A 19126-nucleotide genomic window follows, 5' to 3' on the forward strand; every position below is an offset into this window, starting at 1 on the left:
GGATTATGGAGTTCGGGATTGTGTCTTTCAGGATTATGATCCAAACCCCCTTTTTAAAAGGAGGGCACTGCTAATTACAACCATTAAGGCCACGATGCTCCCTCCTGGATGTACTAATAGACTCTGCTTTAACCACACTGGACAAACTAAGGTGGGCTACTAGTAAAATGATGGGCCTTTATCTGATTACCATCATATGCCTCATGACTACTTGCTGCGCCTGTTCCCACATTTCCCCTGCTGCTAAAAGAGGGCACGATTTCACTGGGAAAAAACAACTGGACAGAAATTCCAAATCGTTAAGAACTTACTTGTGATTTCACCAGTGGCAAGAGCAGCTTTTAGCTTTTGAGATGGTTTACAGAGTTTGCATTCTCCCCCCTAAAACAACTTTACTCAAATAAAAGCACTTCTGACAGTTTCTAAATCTAAAACATAACATATAACTTTGCATATACTTCACAAAATGAAATAAAACATCAGTAGGTATGAGGTTTTTGTTCTTATGTATTTTCATCTGGTTCTATTCCTCTTTTTAATATAATGGTATTTTAAATTCATTATGAATGGAATGGCTAAAAGCAGCTAATATTAAAAATCATTTTTACATAGACTTATCTGACTGTATCTACATTTGTTTCCTTTATTGTTTTACTTAGTATGTGATCCACCAGTCTTAGCCCCCAAAATTTTATGCTCCATGACGGCACTGCCTGGAAACACAAAGAGAGGATGCACTGACTGAGAACGGACAGCATAACCATCCAGCCCTTTTTATTCTTCTAGGCGTGGTATATATCAGAAACAAGAAAATATTTTAAAATGCCAGTTTAGAGGTCTCCAGGAAGAAAAATGTTTAATTATTAATCATTAGTGATATTAAAATATTTATATGCCTTTTAGTTCTACTTAACTGAATTTGGTGGCAAGGAGAGTAATGGAGGCAGTACTTCACCTGGCCTGAAACAGCATTATCAGTTCATCTGAAAAAGTAAGGTCTCAGACATACCCTTCTTCTGAGACCCTATATGGATTTGTTTGAAAATCATTTGTGTTAATGGAATGTTTTTATCTTCAGCTACCACAAGTGAAACAAAGTCTATGTCTCAAATTTGAATTTAATTAAAAAATCACATAAGTTACTTCCACAAAAAACCTGAGCAAATCTTAATCCATCTTAAGTACTGTGAAATACATTTTGCTCAGAGGTGCAAAGTATTGTGTAACCATACCAACCTGTCCCTTTGTGGGTGTGTCATTTTCACTTCACAGTTCAAGGCAAAAGGCTGGGAAATGATTTAAGATGAACAAGCAAACGTATGTTCTATAATAGGGAAGAGAATTATACTCATGATTCTACCTGATCTGTCCACGAACCAGAGGTCTGTTCTTTGTCCTATTCATGTTTGAGTCAAATGGCACCTCAAAAAACTGTAAAGAGAATGAAAAAAGACAGAAAATATTTAATACAATATGAACTGATTCTCTCCTGCTTTAGCATTGAAAGTTTTTCACAGTAAACTGTTTTAATTTTGATGACTTTATTAAAAGGATTTGTTCTATAAAATTTGGAATCAGTCAAAAGGTCACACTCAAGGATCCAGAAGGGCACACGTGGGCCCAAGGCCGCAGGTCCCCCACCCCTCACCCGACAATGAAGTATAGTTTTAGTTGTTTTACCTGTTAAAAGACAAGGTCCAGGGTATTATCAAAACTCATTTTCCAAAGCCTTGAATAACTTAAATTCTTAAATTTGTTAGCAATGTCTCTTACTTGTCACCTTTTTTGGTATAAAAGAGTGCTCAAAAAATGGAGGATGTTGGTACTTTAAGTCGGGAGTCTGCCAACCTCATTTGCTGGCAAATTAATAAACTTCTCTTTCCTTTTCCTCAAAAAAAAAAGGTGTGCTGATTGGGTTATTATTTAAGAATATCTTTGTATAAATGAGCTTGAAGTAAATCAGCAGATGAAACAATAATTCAGTGGAAAGTCTAAGTTAGCATTTCCCCAACTATGTTTCCTAATAGTGCCTGGAGTTGCTTTTCAGAAAGAATGACTCAATGATCAAATCACATTAGACAATAAAGGGTCTGAGAACTCCCGAAGCAAAGGAATCTAATTAACTTTGCTTAGTCAGTGTTTCCCAAACTTACGAAACCATGAAACTGATTTTCAAGAAAAACATGATTAACAGATTTCAGAAATGTCTGATCTGAGTATACTCAAGTGATAGGGATCATTTCTTACTCTTGTTTGTATGATTAGCTCTTTGTACAGCGTGTCAATGCTCAGTAGGTATTCTATAAAAATAGAAAAAATAAATACTAATGCTAAAAAAAGACAAATAAGTTACACTTTATTTTATTGTACTTTTTCAAATCATCTAGTATGATCTACTAATAAGTAAATGTTAAAAATGAAAGAAAATTTTATCCTGAACTATTTGAGAAATTTAGAATTTATCCTTGTAGGTTAAGACATGTGAAAAGTTGTATTCCCCTTAATTTTCTAAAAAAAAACCCCAAAACATACAAACAAAAACATATTTCCTTTCCTCTTACCCTATGCTACAAGACTGTCTTTACTTTTAATTTTTTTCTTTTTTTTAACAATGTCTTACTATTCCTAAACGCAATGACATCTTCCAATAGTTTTGCTTTTTTGTTTCTCTCATTTCTTTCAGGTGACTGTAGCCACTTCACTCACAATATTCCGTGTAGTGATCCAAAGTGAGAATTCCCTGTCACTTATACTAAGTATCTCATAGCCCTGGTCCCTCACACCTGGCTCTAATGACTGCCAGTTACAGCTCATTTTGCCAATGGTCAGGTATCTCTGATCCTCAGAGCTTTAAAATAAAACCACACACCATTTAATGATAACCACCATTATCCCCAAAACATTAAGAGAGCATACATTATATATGAGAATAACAGTCATTCTTCTCCTGATAGCTAACCCACAATGCATTTTACATGCATTGTAAAAGGAGGTGCATGCCCAGGCTCAGTTTTCAGAGCTTCCTGGGTACTACTGCAGGCCAATGATTTGGCTGTAGTCAGGGTAAGAAAGCCAACGTCAGGATACCTGCATTGCCAGGCTTGTTCTACCAGAGGCCATGGCTGCATGAGAAGACCCCCAGATTAGGAGACGACAGTGCTCATTCTGCAGGTGGCTTTTCTGAATTGGTTTCTGTTGCAAGCAGCTGTGGCAGCTGCTGTTTTTATCAATTGCGGAGTATTTCATTTGATGAATATACCATAAAACCAATCTCATACAGATGAACATGCAGGTTGTTTTTCATTATTCTATATTACAAACATCCCTAAACATGAATCTGCATATGTATGCAATTATTCCTGTAGGATAAATCCCTAGAATATTCCCCTCTTTTTAAAATTACAGTCCTCCTTTGACTTGGATACACAACCTAATAGGGGTTCTAATTCTACATTCTCCCAATATTCCTGTTTAGGGTCACTATTCAGTCAATACAATTTCCTTAGCACCTTCTACGGTCCATACAAGGGGATATAAAAGTCAATTAGATTCAGTACCTGCTTTCAAGAAATTCATGTACTAGGTAGGCGTTGGCAAACTACAGCTCATGGCCAAATCCAGCCTGTACCTGTTTTTGTAAGGCCCACAAGCCAATAATGTTTTCCACTTTTTTTTAATGACTGGAAAAATAAGTTAAAAGAAGAATATTTGTGGCATGTGAAAATTATATGAAAGTCAGATTTCAGTGTCCATACACAAAGTTTTATTGGAATTCAGCTACACTCATTTGTCTAAGTATTGCCATGGTTGCTTTTGCGTAATAGCAGAGCTGGGTAGCTGCAACAGAGACCGCCTGACCCACAAAGTCTAAAATATTTACTGTCTGCCTCTTTACAGAAAAAGTTTGCCAATGCCTAATCCACTAGAAAGACTGAGATACAAGAACCTGGTTAATTACCATAACGAGTAGAGTGCAAAGAGAGGGAGATGTGCAGAGGGTTACAGGAGCCCAGAGAATGGGCTCTGAACCCCCCTGGGGAGGAAGGAAAGGGCAGGAAAAATTTCCTTTGAATACTCTTAAACTGAGGCTTAAAGACTCAGCAGGGTTAGATGGTTAAGGGTTTAGGGTAGGATGGAAAAGCACCCAGACACAAGAGAAAGCACAAAGTAGGCACAGGAGGAGAAATTTGATGATGTGCTTGAGTAGCTAGAAGTTCGGCACAGGAAGAGGTTAAGAGCTGAGGCTTCATGGCTTAGAGAGATCAGGGTTAAATTTCAGCTTTACCGCTTACTAGTGGCTGTTTAACTTGTGTAAACCTAGTTTCCTCATCTGTAAAATGAAAACAACAATATAACTGGCAAGGGTGATGTAAGCATTAAGATAATGTATGCACAGCTTGGCATGCAGAAGGTGTGGTAATGATTAATTTAATTGCTATTACTATTGCTGTATAGCCGACGATGACACTCCGGAGGCAGGCAAGGAACCAGGTCACGGAGAGCCTCGCGTGCCGTGCTAATGAGCCATGACTCTATCATGTAGGGGATGTGTTTTGGGTTGATCCCTATGACTGCCACTTGAAAGCAGACTGTAATGACCCAGGCGAGAGATGATGAGGGCCTGAACAAGGGCTGTGATAGTGGAGATGAAGGGGAACTAACATTTCCTTAGCCTCTGACACAACGGGCCTCGCCCAAAGTAACTCCCTATATTCAGTCTCCTATCTTTAAATACAACCACTGTGTGCAACCCTGACTTTCTCCTGGGCTTCACTTTTGTCATGTCACCTGATTACTTCTTCTTTCCATTTGTATGTTTTAACATAATCACAAACTCGCTGTGTCTCAAAATGAACAACACGTTTCCATGAAAATCAGTTACCTCTTCACAGTTCTTGATTTTTTTGTTAAACATACAAGTTCTCTATAACCCATGTCAAAATCTTTAGGACTGGCTGTGATTTCTCCCATTCATTAGCCAACTATATTCGATTTATCACCAACGCCTAATAATTTGGACTTTATAATATCTCTCAAATCTATGCTTCCTGGTTCACTCTGTTACCACTACTATGGAATCACAATCAGACTACTTCAAACAGCTTGCTCAAATTTTTTTCTTTTTTTTTAATGTCTTTTATTTTTATTTATTTTATTTGAAACAGGGTCTCACTGTTACCCAGGCTGGAGTGTAGTGGCACAATCATATTAATAGTTCACTGCAGCCTCCAATTCCAGGGATCAAATGATCCTCCCATCTTAGCCTCCCAAGTAGCTAGGACTACAAGCATGTGCTACCACACCTAATTTTTAATTTTTTTTTTGTAGAAACAGGGTCTTGCTTTGTTGTCCAGGCTGGTCTTGAACACCTAGCCTCAAGTGATCCTCCCACCTTGGCCCCTCAAAGTGCCGGGATTCAAAAATATTTAATGGACTCCTTGCTGCTCACTTCTTCCCAATGGACTCTGAAAGCCCAAATTCTTTAAAAGTTATATTGTTAGAAGGCCATCCCTAATCTAGCCCCACCTATTTCTAACCTTCTCACTTATTTTATTTCTATCCCTTGGTCACAGTCCTCACCATCTTATAAACAGCAAACTGCCTGTGGGAGTTGGCGACTTAGCCAACTCTGAGGTTAGAGAAAATATCTAGTGTCTGGAGCCTTAGTTCCCTCCGTTGTAAATGAGAATAATTTCTCTAACTATCAAAGTTGCTCTGAGGATTTAAAAGGACAGTGTAAAACTTCTGTTCATATCTTTTGCCCACTTTTAAGGGGGTTGTTTGTTGTGACATGAACAGAAGTTCTTCAAAGGAAGACAAACATATGAAAAAATGCTCAACATCACTAATCATCAGGGAAATGCAAATCAAAACCACAGTGAGATACCACTTTACCTCTGTCAGAATGGCCATTATTAAAAAGTCAAAAAACAATAGATGCTGGCATGGATGCAGAGATAAAGGAATTAGTACAACTTCTATAGAAAACAGTATGGAGATATCTCAAAGAAATAAATGTAGACTTACCATTCGACCCAGCAATCCCACTACTAGGTATCTAACCAAAGGAAAAGAAGTCATTTTATCAAAAAGGTACTTGCACTCAAAGGTTTTAACAGCACAATTCACAATTATAAAGATGTAGAATCAACCTAAGTGCCCATCAATCCAATACCATGGAGCACTACTCAGCCATAAAAAGGAATGAAATAATGTCTTTTGCAGCAACTTGGATGGAACTGGAGACCATTATCTAAGTGAAGTATTTCAGGAATGGAAAAACAAACACCACATGTACTCACTAACTGGAAGCTAAATGATGGGCACACACACGCACAAAGATATGTAAGGGACACTGGAAACCAAGAAAGAGGTAGGGAAGGGGGACGGGGGCGGGGGGAGGAGGAGAGTGATAGGTAAAAACTTACCAGTCAGGTACAATGAGCACTATTCTGGTGACAGGCACACTAAAAGCCCCAACTTAATCATTATTCAAGTATCTATGTAACAAAAACATTTGTACCCCCTTAATATTTTAAAATAAAAAAAACTCTAAAAAGACAGTGTGAATGATGCATTGTAGCACATCAGGTAAAGAGATTCTGCTCATTTTTCACCTATGTTTGCACTCATTGATTAGAATGACATTCCCTGTATCTTCACCTAACAAATTCCACTCATCCTTTAAGATTAAATTCAAATACAACTACCTAAACTGAAGCCTAAACCTCTGACTTAATGTGATCCCTCTCTCCTTTCAATCCCCATGGCTCTTGTCTGAATTACTTCGAGGCGTATGGTTTCACCTTATGTGAATTCAAAATAATACAAATAAAAAAACATCAAGAATTATGTAATTTAAAAGGTATCAGATTAAGTGAATAAATCTGTTTATGATTTCACAACATAGCAGTGTCACTCTAGTTGTATATCCATTGTTAGGTTCAACATTTTTCTTAACACAACTTTAAAGTATACAGCTTCGTACATTTTGACATGTATATACTCATGAAACTCCCACTACAATCAAGATATCGAACATATCCATCATCCCCAAAAGTTTTGTCATGCCTCACTGTGGTCTCCTCTTCCACCCCACCCACCCACTTCTTGTCTCAGGTAGCCACTGAACTGCTTTGTGTCCCTATGGATTATTTGCATTTTCTAGAGTTTTGTGTGAAATAGAACCCTATAGTACATATTCTTTTTGTTTGGATTTTTTTTTCCACTCAGCATAACTTTGATGTTCACCATCTTGCTAAGTATATCAACAGTTCATTCCTTTTTATTGCTGAGTAATACTCTATTATATGGTAGTATCACAATTTATATATCCATTCATTTGCTGACGGATATTTGGTTTCTGGATGGATATTTGGTTAATGGATATTTGAATATTTGGAACAGATTTTGACTATTACAAAAAAGCTGTTATGAACATCTGTGTACAAGTCTTTGTGTGGACATATGCTTTTCATTCTCAAAGTGAAACACACATCACAAATCATATAGTAGATGTGTTTAAACTACTTAAGAAACTGTCAAACTATTCCACAAAGTGGTTATGCCATTGTATACGCCCAACAGCAGTGTATGAAAGTTCTAGTTCCAGATCCTTCAAGAGCTAACTTTTGGGCCATGTTATCCGGCAAGGAACTACAACCATTCAAGGTGCCTACCAAGGGCAAAGGCAACAGGGAATGGCTATCAGAAGACAGTAGTTATAAATACCAGCTATGACCCTGTGACCAATTGCAGAAACAAAGAATATAATCATTATGAGTATTTTTTCCTATTTTGGTATAAATGTATTTGTACATATAAACCAAATTTTTCATTCCTCTCTCCCATCCTCCTAGCATTTAATATAAGATTATGTTAATAGTATTTAGTCTCATATCTCAGTATTTCAGTTACACAATATCAAGGAGCTCAAAGAGAAATGAATGGCACCCAAAGACGAATAAAGTGACTTGCATTCTCTTCTGGGAAGTAGATTAGTAATTTTTGGTTGTAAGAGGCATAGTTTCATTGTGTTCATCATAAACATGATTTTGCTATCACCTCACCTGGAAGGTAAGTATGGTTGAGTGACAAGCTGACAAGGGTGAACTGTCACGGCTCTGTGCTGTGTCAACTTAGCTAACTCGGAACTATGTTGCCCAGAATTCCCTCTCTGCATACATAGTTCTAGGTTAGGGATAGTCACAAGAGCAGCTTGCATGAGATTTGGAACGGAGAAATGTAGCAACAGTCATATTTACGATTAAAAAGTCAGTGTAAGATTAGGTAGTATTACAGCACACACACTTGTGGGGCTGTTGGCTTACACTGTTGTCCTGGAGCAGGGCTGAGCCTGCAGCTTCTCCAGCTCCTACCAGATCTCCTTGGGCTGCGGCCCATCGCCAACTCTTCCAGCTTCTCATCATCTTGGGCCAAGTTTACGTGCTGCTCTTTGGCATCATCAAAGTCCAAGGCTTGGAAGTGGCAACAGTCAGCCGCATGGTCCAGTTTGTTCCCAGGAGTTTCAGTCCGTCCTCACAAACTCCAGGTTGTCTTGGTCTCCTCTACTTTCCTGACAGACGGCTCTGCTTGCGTCAGGCCCAGCGCCAGATACAGGGGCAATGGCCTTACAGACTGCTCGACCCCCAGGATTGCATATGGTCTAATCCCTATCACATGGCTCTTATATCACTTAGAGTGGTTCTGACATTTTGATTGAACCCTGACTGCTTTCTTTCAACAGGGCCACTATTTAAAAGTATTTGATTCTTCAATATATTCATCTTATCTAACCATCTAAATTGCAGGCTTCCTGAGATATGTTAATTTATAATTCTCAGTGTTAAAGAGAAACAGTATAGTATTAACACTATGCAAATAGGCACTCAATAAGTAATTTATTTAAAGAATCATAACTGAAAATAAATATGCCTATCTGCAGACTGCATTACATTCATTTAAAACTGATATATAATTTATAAGTATTAAAACATTCTTTGCCTGTTAGAGTCTATATTCTTCACTGAATTGAAGTCACATGTAATTAAAAGGTTCTGTCTGAAATGCTCTCTCATTCCCTCCCTTCCTCAATATTCAAACACATTCTACAAGTACTTGAAATAATCTTTCCTCATGACCTGAAACATGCGCTATTAATTTAATTTCATGGGACAAATGAGGTAGTTCTCAAGTCTCTGTGTATGTGTGTATATTTAGTCCAGGAATTCTAATGTATCATTTCATCTGGATAAAAAAGATACTCTCTTTTCTGTGCTTCTGGCAAGTACATATCATACAAAGATGGGAACTGAGGTCTAGAATGTAGCAATTGAACTCCAGGGTGCCATAACTTGGCAGCAGCATTTGACTCCCATGAATGCTTAAATTTATCAGGACAAGCAACATCTGGTCAGAAATACCACGCTAACCAAGACTTACAGTTCATTTCAGTAAGGGCTTGACAATTCTTCCGAGCACCAAGGGATCAGAGTTCATTATGCTACTTGATTCTGTTTTTCATGCATTTTCTATAATGCCTTTCAGTAAGGTTATTGCTTTAGTTTAGATATTTAAACCACATTTCCAAAACATAAAGCACAGTATATTTAGATGAGAAATTTAAACACTTCGACAGTTATTTTAGAATCTATATATAGATGCCTTTAGTTTATTCACTTTTTCCTGTGCTTTATAATAATTTTTTTTCATAATGTTATCATTTCCGTTGCCTTCAACTACTTTAGAAGGAGTGACATAAAACTCTTACAACTTGCATTGAAAATGAAAGACAAATGCTGTAATACCAACCCTAAGAATACACTGTTTTGCCCTCTTTTTCATATACCCTCACTACTTCAAAGAACGTCGAAAGTAATATGCTGTGGTGAACAGAATTTGGACAGCTGTCCATGTCAAACTAACTCTCTTAGAGGCCAGTCTTGGGCTTACCTGCCTTCTCCTAGTAGAGGGCTCTGTTCATGGCCTCAAATAGCCATAACCCACTACCTTACCCCACTCCTGAACACAGTGATTGGTTCACTGACTAGGTGTCTGATTCTAACTGGGCCAACTGAGTCTCTCCCTGGGATTGTACAAAACCAAAGCCCAGGAAAATGGCCATGGGATGGGATACAGGGAAGCAGAGGAAATACCCAACACTGATTCCATGGGTCAGGTTACCTCCAAGGCCCCCACCTCTGCCCTTTCTGGTTTAAGTCAAACATACATGGGTCTATACCTCTTACCTCTGATGTCCTAATACATGGAGATTATAAAAATCTCATACATTAGAACAATGTGTTGCACAGAAACGAATAATACCTTGCTTTTTTCCTTCAGCAAACAACGTATTTTCTGTCTAGGTTAAATTTTGAAAGGAGATTTTTCTCGGTCTCTTTTTCTTTAAAAATCCACCAATCTTTTGGAACTCTTTTCATTTTAAACTTTTCCTTTTTTATTCAAGTTCACTAGCTCACCATCTTCCTTCCCAGTCAGTCAGTAATCTCCTCCCTCACATTTCTTGCCCTCCAGCAATTCTGGGATCTGTTAGATGCAGTGGTCCCCAACCTTTTGGGCACCAGGGACTGATTTCATGAAAGACAATTTTTCCATGGACGGGGGCATGGGAGGGCTCCACTCAGGCAGTGATGCAAGCTATGGAGAGTGGCTATAAATACAGATGAAGCTTCGTTTGCTCACCCACCAATGACCTTCTGCTGTGAGGCCCTGCTGCTGTGAGGCCCTGCTGCTGTGAGGCCCAGGTTCCTAAGTTTCATGGAAGACAAGTTTTCCACGGATGGGGGTGGTGGTGGGGGCACACGGAGCTCAGAGGGTGATGCACCACTCAGTTCCTAACAGGCCGCCTATCGGTACCTGGCCGTGACCTGGGGAGCTTGGGCACCATAGTGTTAGAGCTCTCAGGCTCCTGGGGTTGCGAATGATATAACAGAAATGCAACTCAAACCAGCTCAAAGGAAAATGGGGCTTTGTTACTGCTTACAGTAGGGGTGCACCTGCTTTTAGGAATGACTAGATTCAGACTTTCAAATGACGCCATCATAATTCTGGCTCTTTCCACTTCTCAAATCTGCTTAGTTTACTCCTGCATGCAGGTTTTTTTCCATGAAGCAGGCACAATGGCATTGGCTGTCCCTGCATTCCACACTCCTGGCAACCCTGGCAGAAAGCTTATATCCTTATAACTCTGGGAGAAAATTCCAGAACCACCATAGCCAGGGAATGAGGTGACTATCCTATGAGCATGGGGAGGGTGTTGGTGGAGAGACACAATGACACAGTAAACCCACTCAAACCACACATATTATTTTCTCTATAGGAAAGGAAAATTCTATAACCAGAAGAAAGTGGGAAGACGTTTGGTAGACAAATGCAGTGAAATTATTTATAACACACTGTCAAGCTAACAAACTCAAATCATTTCATTTCATCCACATCATACCTACAAAATAACTTGCCTACAGTAGAAAGGGTATTCCTAGTTTAAGTATCTGAAGGGTATTAATTGATAGAAACGTAAGTATTTATATTATATTAATCTTTTTCTCATGATCAGTTTGGGAATTAATTTAACAGTTCTGTTCAATAGAGTAATAAATAAATCATTTTTCTCCTCACAGTCACATGATGAAGATATAGGGTACTATTACACCAATGGATAAATATCTATTAGATACCTATTATGAGATTTGTACTTTCTTATTATATCACATTTTTATATTACAGATAATTATTAACAATCTAAATAGTTGATGCTCTGATACAAAATACACTTATTAATCCTTCTAACATACAATATCTATTTATGATACTACTGAACTTTGTGAGTTAAAATAACATAGATACCAAAAGTAGACAGAAATATAACCTGGCCCAAGTGATGAACTTCCTATTCCTACTTTGATTAATTATATTCTATGCAAATTGCAGATATATCCTAGAGCTGTTTCGAAGTCAGACCCAGAAAATTCTGAATTGGATAACAAGGTGCAACTTTTTCTTCCCCCATACTAAATAATGAGAATGACATTCTTCTAAAGACTCAAAAGAAAAACAAACATGTGAACTTTGTCGGAGTTTGTTTTTTCATCCATCTTCTCAAAGCTGTCAACAAGTGTTTGTCATTCCAATATGGCTCACAGCTTCCAAGGTCCAAGATAATGTCTCAATCAATCTCAGACCAAGTTAAAAGAGAAGTTAGAAAAAATAAAGCACAGGGAGAGGCACCTTATCCGGCAGGAGTCTACATATCATTACTTTCAGCTCACAAATCAGTTAAGATACCCAGTCAACCATTACTCTCTCGTTGTTACCAATGTTCTATTGCCTTGCCTAGAATAAACAAATTAAGTGAGACTCATTCCCATTGATTTCCCCCACTATGAGGCATTTGAAATAACGAATGTGTGTGCTCTGGCATTCATCAGAAGTGGCTTTTCACCCAATGTGATGACTGGGGCAACGTCTTCTCTAAACAGGTTACTCAAGCCGTCTCTCATTAGGCTGGGTTTTAAAACTTCATCCTTAAAGGAAAAAATAAAAAGGTCCAAAAGGTCGCCCAGCACTTATTAGAGGCAAAGTACCACATCCTATAAGTAAAAACACTCAGAAAGTCAAGCTGGTTTTGACTAGCTTCAAGAATCACTGCTGTGGCGTTGACCCCTGTCTCCTGACGGAGAGATCTCAATTTGTAAACACTGCTTTCTGAAGATGGTGGAAGGAAAAGACATCAAAATATTTACAATACTTGTCTCTGGATAGTGAATGCGGGCTGACTTGTTATTCTTTACCTTTTTGTATTTTTCAATTGTCTATAAAGACTATGTATTTTCTACTGAGGAAAAAAAGGCATTAAAAATAATTCTACCAAAGTGATATAAAATCTGGACACACCCTCTGTAGGTTAACTAATAAAGAATTACTAAACTTATCTAGTATAAAACCAACATTAATAGAGCCTTGGTCAATCAGAACCATTTCTTTCCTCTAGAAAGAGTCACAGGAAGACCAAATATTGATCCTAAAAAATTTCTCAAATACACCCATTTTCTCCCATCCTCAGTGCCACTTCTTAATTCAGGCTATTTTATTTTGCCTAGATTACAATAGCCTCCCAACTATTTCCCCTACCTCCAGTATTGATCCTCCCTACCAATTGTTCACACAAAAGTCAAAGTGATCTTTTCAGATGCAAACCTGATCATGTTACTTTCCAGTATAAAACTCTTCCATGGCTGCCCACCGTTCAAGGAATAAAATTCAATGCTTGAACATGGCTTGCAAAGCTCTTCGTGAAAGCTCTCGCCTCTTTTCACCTCTCTTTTCTCTTTTCTTGCTCTCTACCTGTCTCACGCTACAGTGAAGCGTTCTGAACTAACTACCTTTCAGCTCCTCAAGGACAACTTGCTTTCAGTTCTCTACATACTCGACCCGCTGTCTGCAAAGAGCCATCACAGCAATTAAGCTACATACGTAACATTCTACTCTTCTCTGTGCATGTGCCTGCCAGTGGAGCTATGCTGGAAAATGCCACCCTACAGGACAAGAGGACTCATTACAAGTGCCTAGGCTCCAACTTCGAATGGGCTCTTACCACTCCCTGGCAGTCTTACTATACGTCTCCAGCCAACTCAATCTGTTCCTCTCAAAAAGGAGGATTTCACGCACTACCCGAAGGATGGACATATTTGAAACACGCACTTCGGGCGGGGGGGGAACCAAGGGCAACACACGTAACCTAAACATCTGTACACCCATAATTTGCTGAAATAAAAAAAAAAAAAAAAAAGGAGGATTTCAAATCTGGTCCACTCTCAAGCACCTGATGTTTCTCTACCTTCAATACATGGCACAGCCTTCTACTTTACTGAACACTGCAATAGGACAGTCCCTCCTTTGTCTACTCTCACCTACCAACATATGCAACCTCTTCTTTCCTAGCCCTACTAACCTAGGGTTAGTCCCTCCACCTGGGCTGGCAACCCTGTCCCCTCCTACCCTCCTAGGAAACTTATTCCATCAATTATCCTTTTCTGTATAGCATATTTAGCCTGTGTCCTTTAGCTGGATTATTCTCATCTATACATAAAAGTGCTCAGTTTTTCCCTATCCAACCCCTGCCCCAACCCCCCCCATCTCCTAACATCATTATTTGACTTTAGCACAAAGTGAGCATTTGGGAAAGAGAGAAAAACGTTTCTTCCCCTAATGTCCATGAGGTCTGGGGCTCACATCTTGGCCAGCGTGTTTGTAACAAGGGGTATCTAGGGTGGGGTTAGGAGCCCTCTAAAATCTCCAAATAAGCTCAAAGGAATTTCTGCTCTAACAGCTGCCAAGGACTATAATTCCATCTTTGTGAAACCTATTTTTAAAATAGTTAATTATGAAGACCAGTTTTGAAGAACAAATAAATGCATTAAAGCCCACTGAAGGCTACTAATATGAACAGACTATTTAGATTGCAAAATTAAAAGAAAAAAACTAAATCCCTTTCAAAGCAGGGCTTAAAAGGTTAGAAAATTTTTTTCTTCAACTAGTGCTACTTCATAATTTAATATGGACACAAGAATATCATAGTTAATAAATCCTTGCAAATCCCTCTGCAACTAAAACACAAAATAGGCGTGCTTGCTGACAACAGCAACAATGACAAAATAACATGACAGCAGTCTGGCCTCAGAATCAGCTCCCTAAAACGCCACAGAATTTAAATGCCATCATTACAAAAGAATATGAACATTTTTAAAAGGCAAAAATTAAGTAAAGTCTTCTTTACCTAGGATTCCACAGCAGAAGAATGATATGATACTCAAAAAGAAAAGACTATACCACACACTGATCAATAAAACTGGCAAATCCACAGAGGTTCAAATACTGCTAATATACATCTGGTCACAATGCGGTGGGGGTGGAGGCTAGAGAAATCATTAAGCAACCTGAGAACTCCCAAACAAAGAAACTGTAAAATTCCGAACTATAAAGCAAAGGAAACACACTTAATCTCTCAGGAGTTGCAGTATGTATTTCAACTGGGTTATCCCTTCTCTCAGGAGGACACAGCAATACAGCAAAACCAGAGTGACACAGTATCTCCACATATGCATGTGGGCACAAAGCCAGCCTGCTTCAGCACTCCTGGCACCTGTTGGGTTAATCTCTGCAGAAGCATTACTCTACACGACAGAGAGAAAGGGAAGGTGAGAACAAAAGGCGGTGGCAGGGGGGTGGGGAAAATATACGCCTCATTCATTTAGCCTATTGGAGAATATAACATACACCTTTAAACAACAGTTGCATATGTTTACGTGAATGTTCAATAGCATGTTGAAGGATTTACACTTTTCTTCTAAGATTACAGTTTTATTTTTGAACTTCGGATCCTATACAACTAAATAGGGAAAAAATTTGGTTTCTTAGGAGACACCAACGTTCTACTATACTGCCCAAGCGAAGTGACTCGGAAGTTCTCTTATGGGCCCTGTTCCTCCCATCTCTGAGATGTGCGTGGGGCACAAGCATTTACAGTGCATTGCAACTTAAGTAAAATTGCTCTACTGCATATTTTCTCCACAATTCTAAAATATTTTCTTATTGATTCCTCAAAAATATTTCAAAATCACTTTTTAAAAATCTTGTTTAAACAGTATATATTTTCAAGCAAGTATATTATAAAATGTGCTTCTTTATGAATTTAAGTGGGAAAAAACGGAATGTTGAATGAAAACATTGGCTATTCTATTAAAATAATAATAAATAATTGTAAAAACAATACTACTTGCATTAAAGAATAAAAATGTACATGAAATATCCTGGGGCATTTTCAAAGAGCTCTTAAGAAGGCAACACAGGCAATATACAGTAGTTGTTAACTGGAATATTCCTGGTGGCTTTTTACCACTGTTTCTGTTCCCATATTCTCACTGCTTTTCTTTCAACCTGATTACTGGCAATGCCCTCAGTCTGTCTGAGATGTTCAAATACACATCTAAGTGAAGAGCTGGACCATCCACACGATAGAGAGGGGCCTTTAATAAAGTTCCTTTGCTGAAAAATGTGAAAAGGCTGAAAACTCTTATAGCAGGGCAAGACATCTGTCATGCACAGTGGATAGGATATTGGGTAATTTCCCAGAAGCTTCAAAAATTTAAGCACATAGCTTCTTTCCTGAGAAGCCAAACAAAAGCCTGTAATGTGTTATAAGCATAGCCACTGTGTTCTGAGAGAGCAGTATGTGCATCTAGCACCTTACAGAAAGATCCAAAAATAACAAGGTGTTCAAGCTATGGAAGAAACGCTGTTGATACACATGCAAAATATCTTCAGTCCTCTTGTTACCAGCAAATTGGGAAGAAATGTTTCTTTTCTAAGATATGTGGATAAAAATTCTAAATTATTAGGAGTTTCTAGAAAGAAAACTCAAAGATTCATTCTGAGTTTTTCAATGGTACTTAAAAAGAAGAAAAGTTTTAATTTAACTAACTAAAAATAGCATAAAGGGAATTTATTTCTAACTCTTCTGCCAAATACCAATTTAACCCCAGAAAGCAGGCAAACATTTTTAAATGCCCATAAATTACAGCAACTGATGTGTGACTATGATTTTATTAGCATAATTATGCAGCTTAGACAAATGGCATTTGGTCATCAAATCCCCATATTAAGAGAATTACAACAGATTATACATATATGTTGCCTGTGTCACATTTTTCTGTCTCAGACATAATTCTTAGAATATAGGGAATATATATGGTTTTCCATGTTTGCACAACTATCTCTGTAAAGTATCAATCTAATTTTCTGACAAGTATGAGGCACTGTTAACGTCTTAATGAAATACTTCCAAACAGAAAAGATCTTAATTTTACTAACCAGACTTCTTTTGAGTTTTGAATACTAAGCTTTAGGCTAGTGGGAGGGCAGGTTTTCTAACAGAAAAGACCTTACTCCTTCTCACTTGTGGCCGGGAGGCAGCGAAAGCAGCAGCAGAAAGGCTCCGTATCAGCCGTGGATGTGTTACAACAACAGATGGCAGAACGCTGATCCCAGGAGAGATTCTGAACAACACCTAAAGCCACATTTTACACAGCTAAAACATTTTAAAGCTTATTTGAATATATTTCCAATCAGATATTTCACTTTAGATGTGTCAGATGAACCACAATTTTCAACTTAGTGCAATCCTACATTAAAAAAACCTTCCAGATCCTGCGCTGCTCCTCTCATGTGAGGCAGTGAAATTCCAAGTTGTATGCGTCAGGATAAAACATTAAATAACAACAATCATTACCACAACCACAAAATTCATAACAACTGAAAAGGTAAATGGACCCTTTAAATATAATTAAATCTGTAATGTTATAAAACAATGTTAGATAATAAGAGTCTTTATAAGAAAATAGTCTGCAATGCCAAATTATCTAACAATTATTACATTTATTTTTTTGCCTACCTAGTTTACAATGACTTTTATTCAACAGTGAGAAGAGCCTGAAACATTCCTATTCTCCATTCTTATAAAAGGTAGTCTTTATAGGTCTAATACAAGTAAGACAAGACACATTGGTGGGGGGAGGATCGGGATTTTGTCCACTGACATTTAATAGTAATAATTTCGAAACCGTTTCAGATTCAAAAGTGTGATCTAAAACAGATAGATAACACTATAACTTATGATTAAACTAAAAAAATCCTAGGCAATATCTATGTATGAATTTTGAAAGAATGTTTGAGTAACCGCAATAAAGTAGAACCTAGTTTGTACCAATAATATTTTTCAAAATGATAGCTCTAATAACTGAATATATTTGAAGTATCATTTTCTTATCTTTTATCATAATGTGATGACATTAATTCTGTTACAAGTTTCTTTTAAAGAAAAGTATAAACATAAGTCAAGATTCTGAAAGCTTTGCAACCTAGAAATCAGAAACAATATTGCAATTAAATGAAGAGCAGGCTCACTGAAGATTACTGGCTAAAGACTGACCACATGTATTACATGATATTTAATAATCTAAATTTTGTATTGCCTCATAACAGATCAATGAGATTACTATTAAGAATATAAAATCTTTAAAATTAAAAACAAAAACATAAACAGGAATATGAAAGTAAGAATATATTGTTTCAATATCATTTACAAATCATATACAAAATGTTCTCATGAAAGAAAATAAGGGCCTCTAAATTTAATGAGTTTAGTTTATTTTTAATAAATTCCACTTCGGAAACTATATATTAAGGAAATAATACAGACGTAGAGGACAAAATTACATGTCAAATATAAAAAGTATCTATTGCAGCATTGATGTTAACAGGTAAAATTAGAAGAAACAATAAAGGAGTAGTTAAAATGTGGTAAAAAGACTTAATGGAATATCAGTCACTCATTAAACATCGTAACTAAGATGATTATAATAATCTGGAAAAATGCTTCAAATATTAATATTGTAATTTATGGTTTATTATTTGTTTCAGAGCAGTGGGTCTACAGTCTTCTGTTCTCTTTTCAAAATTTTTTTTATTATAATGAAAGGGAGACGAATCATAAACAGAAAGACTAAATACAGCCGTGGCTCCATGCTTTAAAAAAAGATTTGTACATGGTTTGGATATGTTTTTAAAAATTAAATGTTACATTACAGTTTTCAAAGCACATTAAACCTTTTAGGTTTTCCAAAACATATTAGAAATGTAAAATTTTCATCCCAAACTCTTCTGAGTTAGTTTGAGGGAGGAAGGTCCTTGTAAAGATGACAACTCAAACAGACTTACAGAAGACGCTCGTGTTAGAAAAAATTTTTTCACGGTAGGTGCTCTTTTCAAAATGATGTTTTCTATGGCTTTGTTTATGGATAGCTGCAGTTCTGCATACCTACATTACTCAGAATTTTTGTTTTATTTTTATTACCCTTATAGCACACTCTAACTGGTTCAAGAAGTTATAGAATCTAGTACAGCAAGATGGGGCAATCTGAGAAACACTACAAGCTGAAACAGTTTCTCATACAAGGTACCGGAGGCAATGGGGGATCCTTCTAAGTGTAAGGCTTGAAATGTGCACATCTGTATTTTGTCCACTTAAATCTGTGACGGATATGAATGAATT

The 19126-nt window shown here is 37.4% G+C and overlaps 1 protein-coding gene across 1 annotated transcript in view; it reads right to left on the bottom strand.

The window, feature by feature from the left end:
- Positions 1–19126, bottom strand: part of LOC105816119 (protoheme IX farnesyltransferase, mitochondrial) — a 136181-nt gene that overhangs the window by 40997 nt on the left and 76058 nt on the right. The window contains exon 5 of the mRNA XM_012651445.1: positions 1361–1431. Coding sequence (XP_012506899.1) covers positions 1361–1431 — 71 coding nt within the window. The remainder of the gene's footprint in view (positions 1–1360; positions 1432–19126) is intronic.

The sequence above is a fragment of the Propithecus coquereli genome, unplaced genomic scaffold (genome assembly GCF_000956105.1).
Source record: "Propithecus coquereli isolate 6110/MARCELLA unplaced genomic scaffold, Pcoq_1.0 Scaffold355, whole genome shotgun sequence".
Taxonomy (NCBI): domain Eukaryota; kingdom Metazoa; phylum Chordata; class Mammalia; order Primates; family Indriidae; genus Propithecus; species Propithecus coquereli.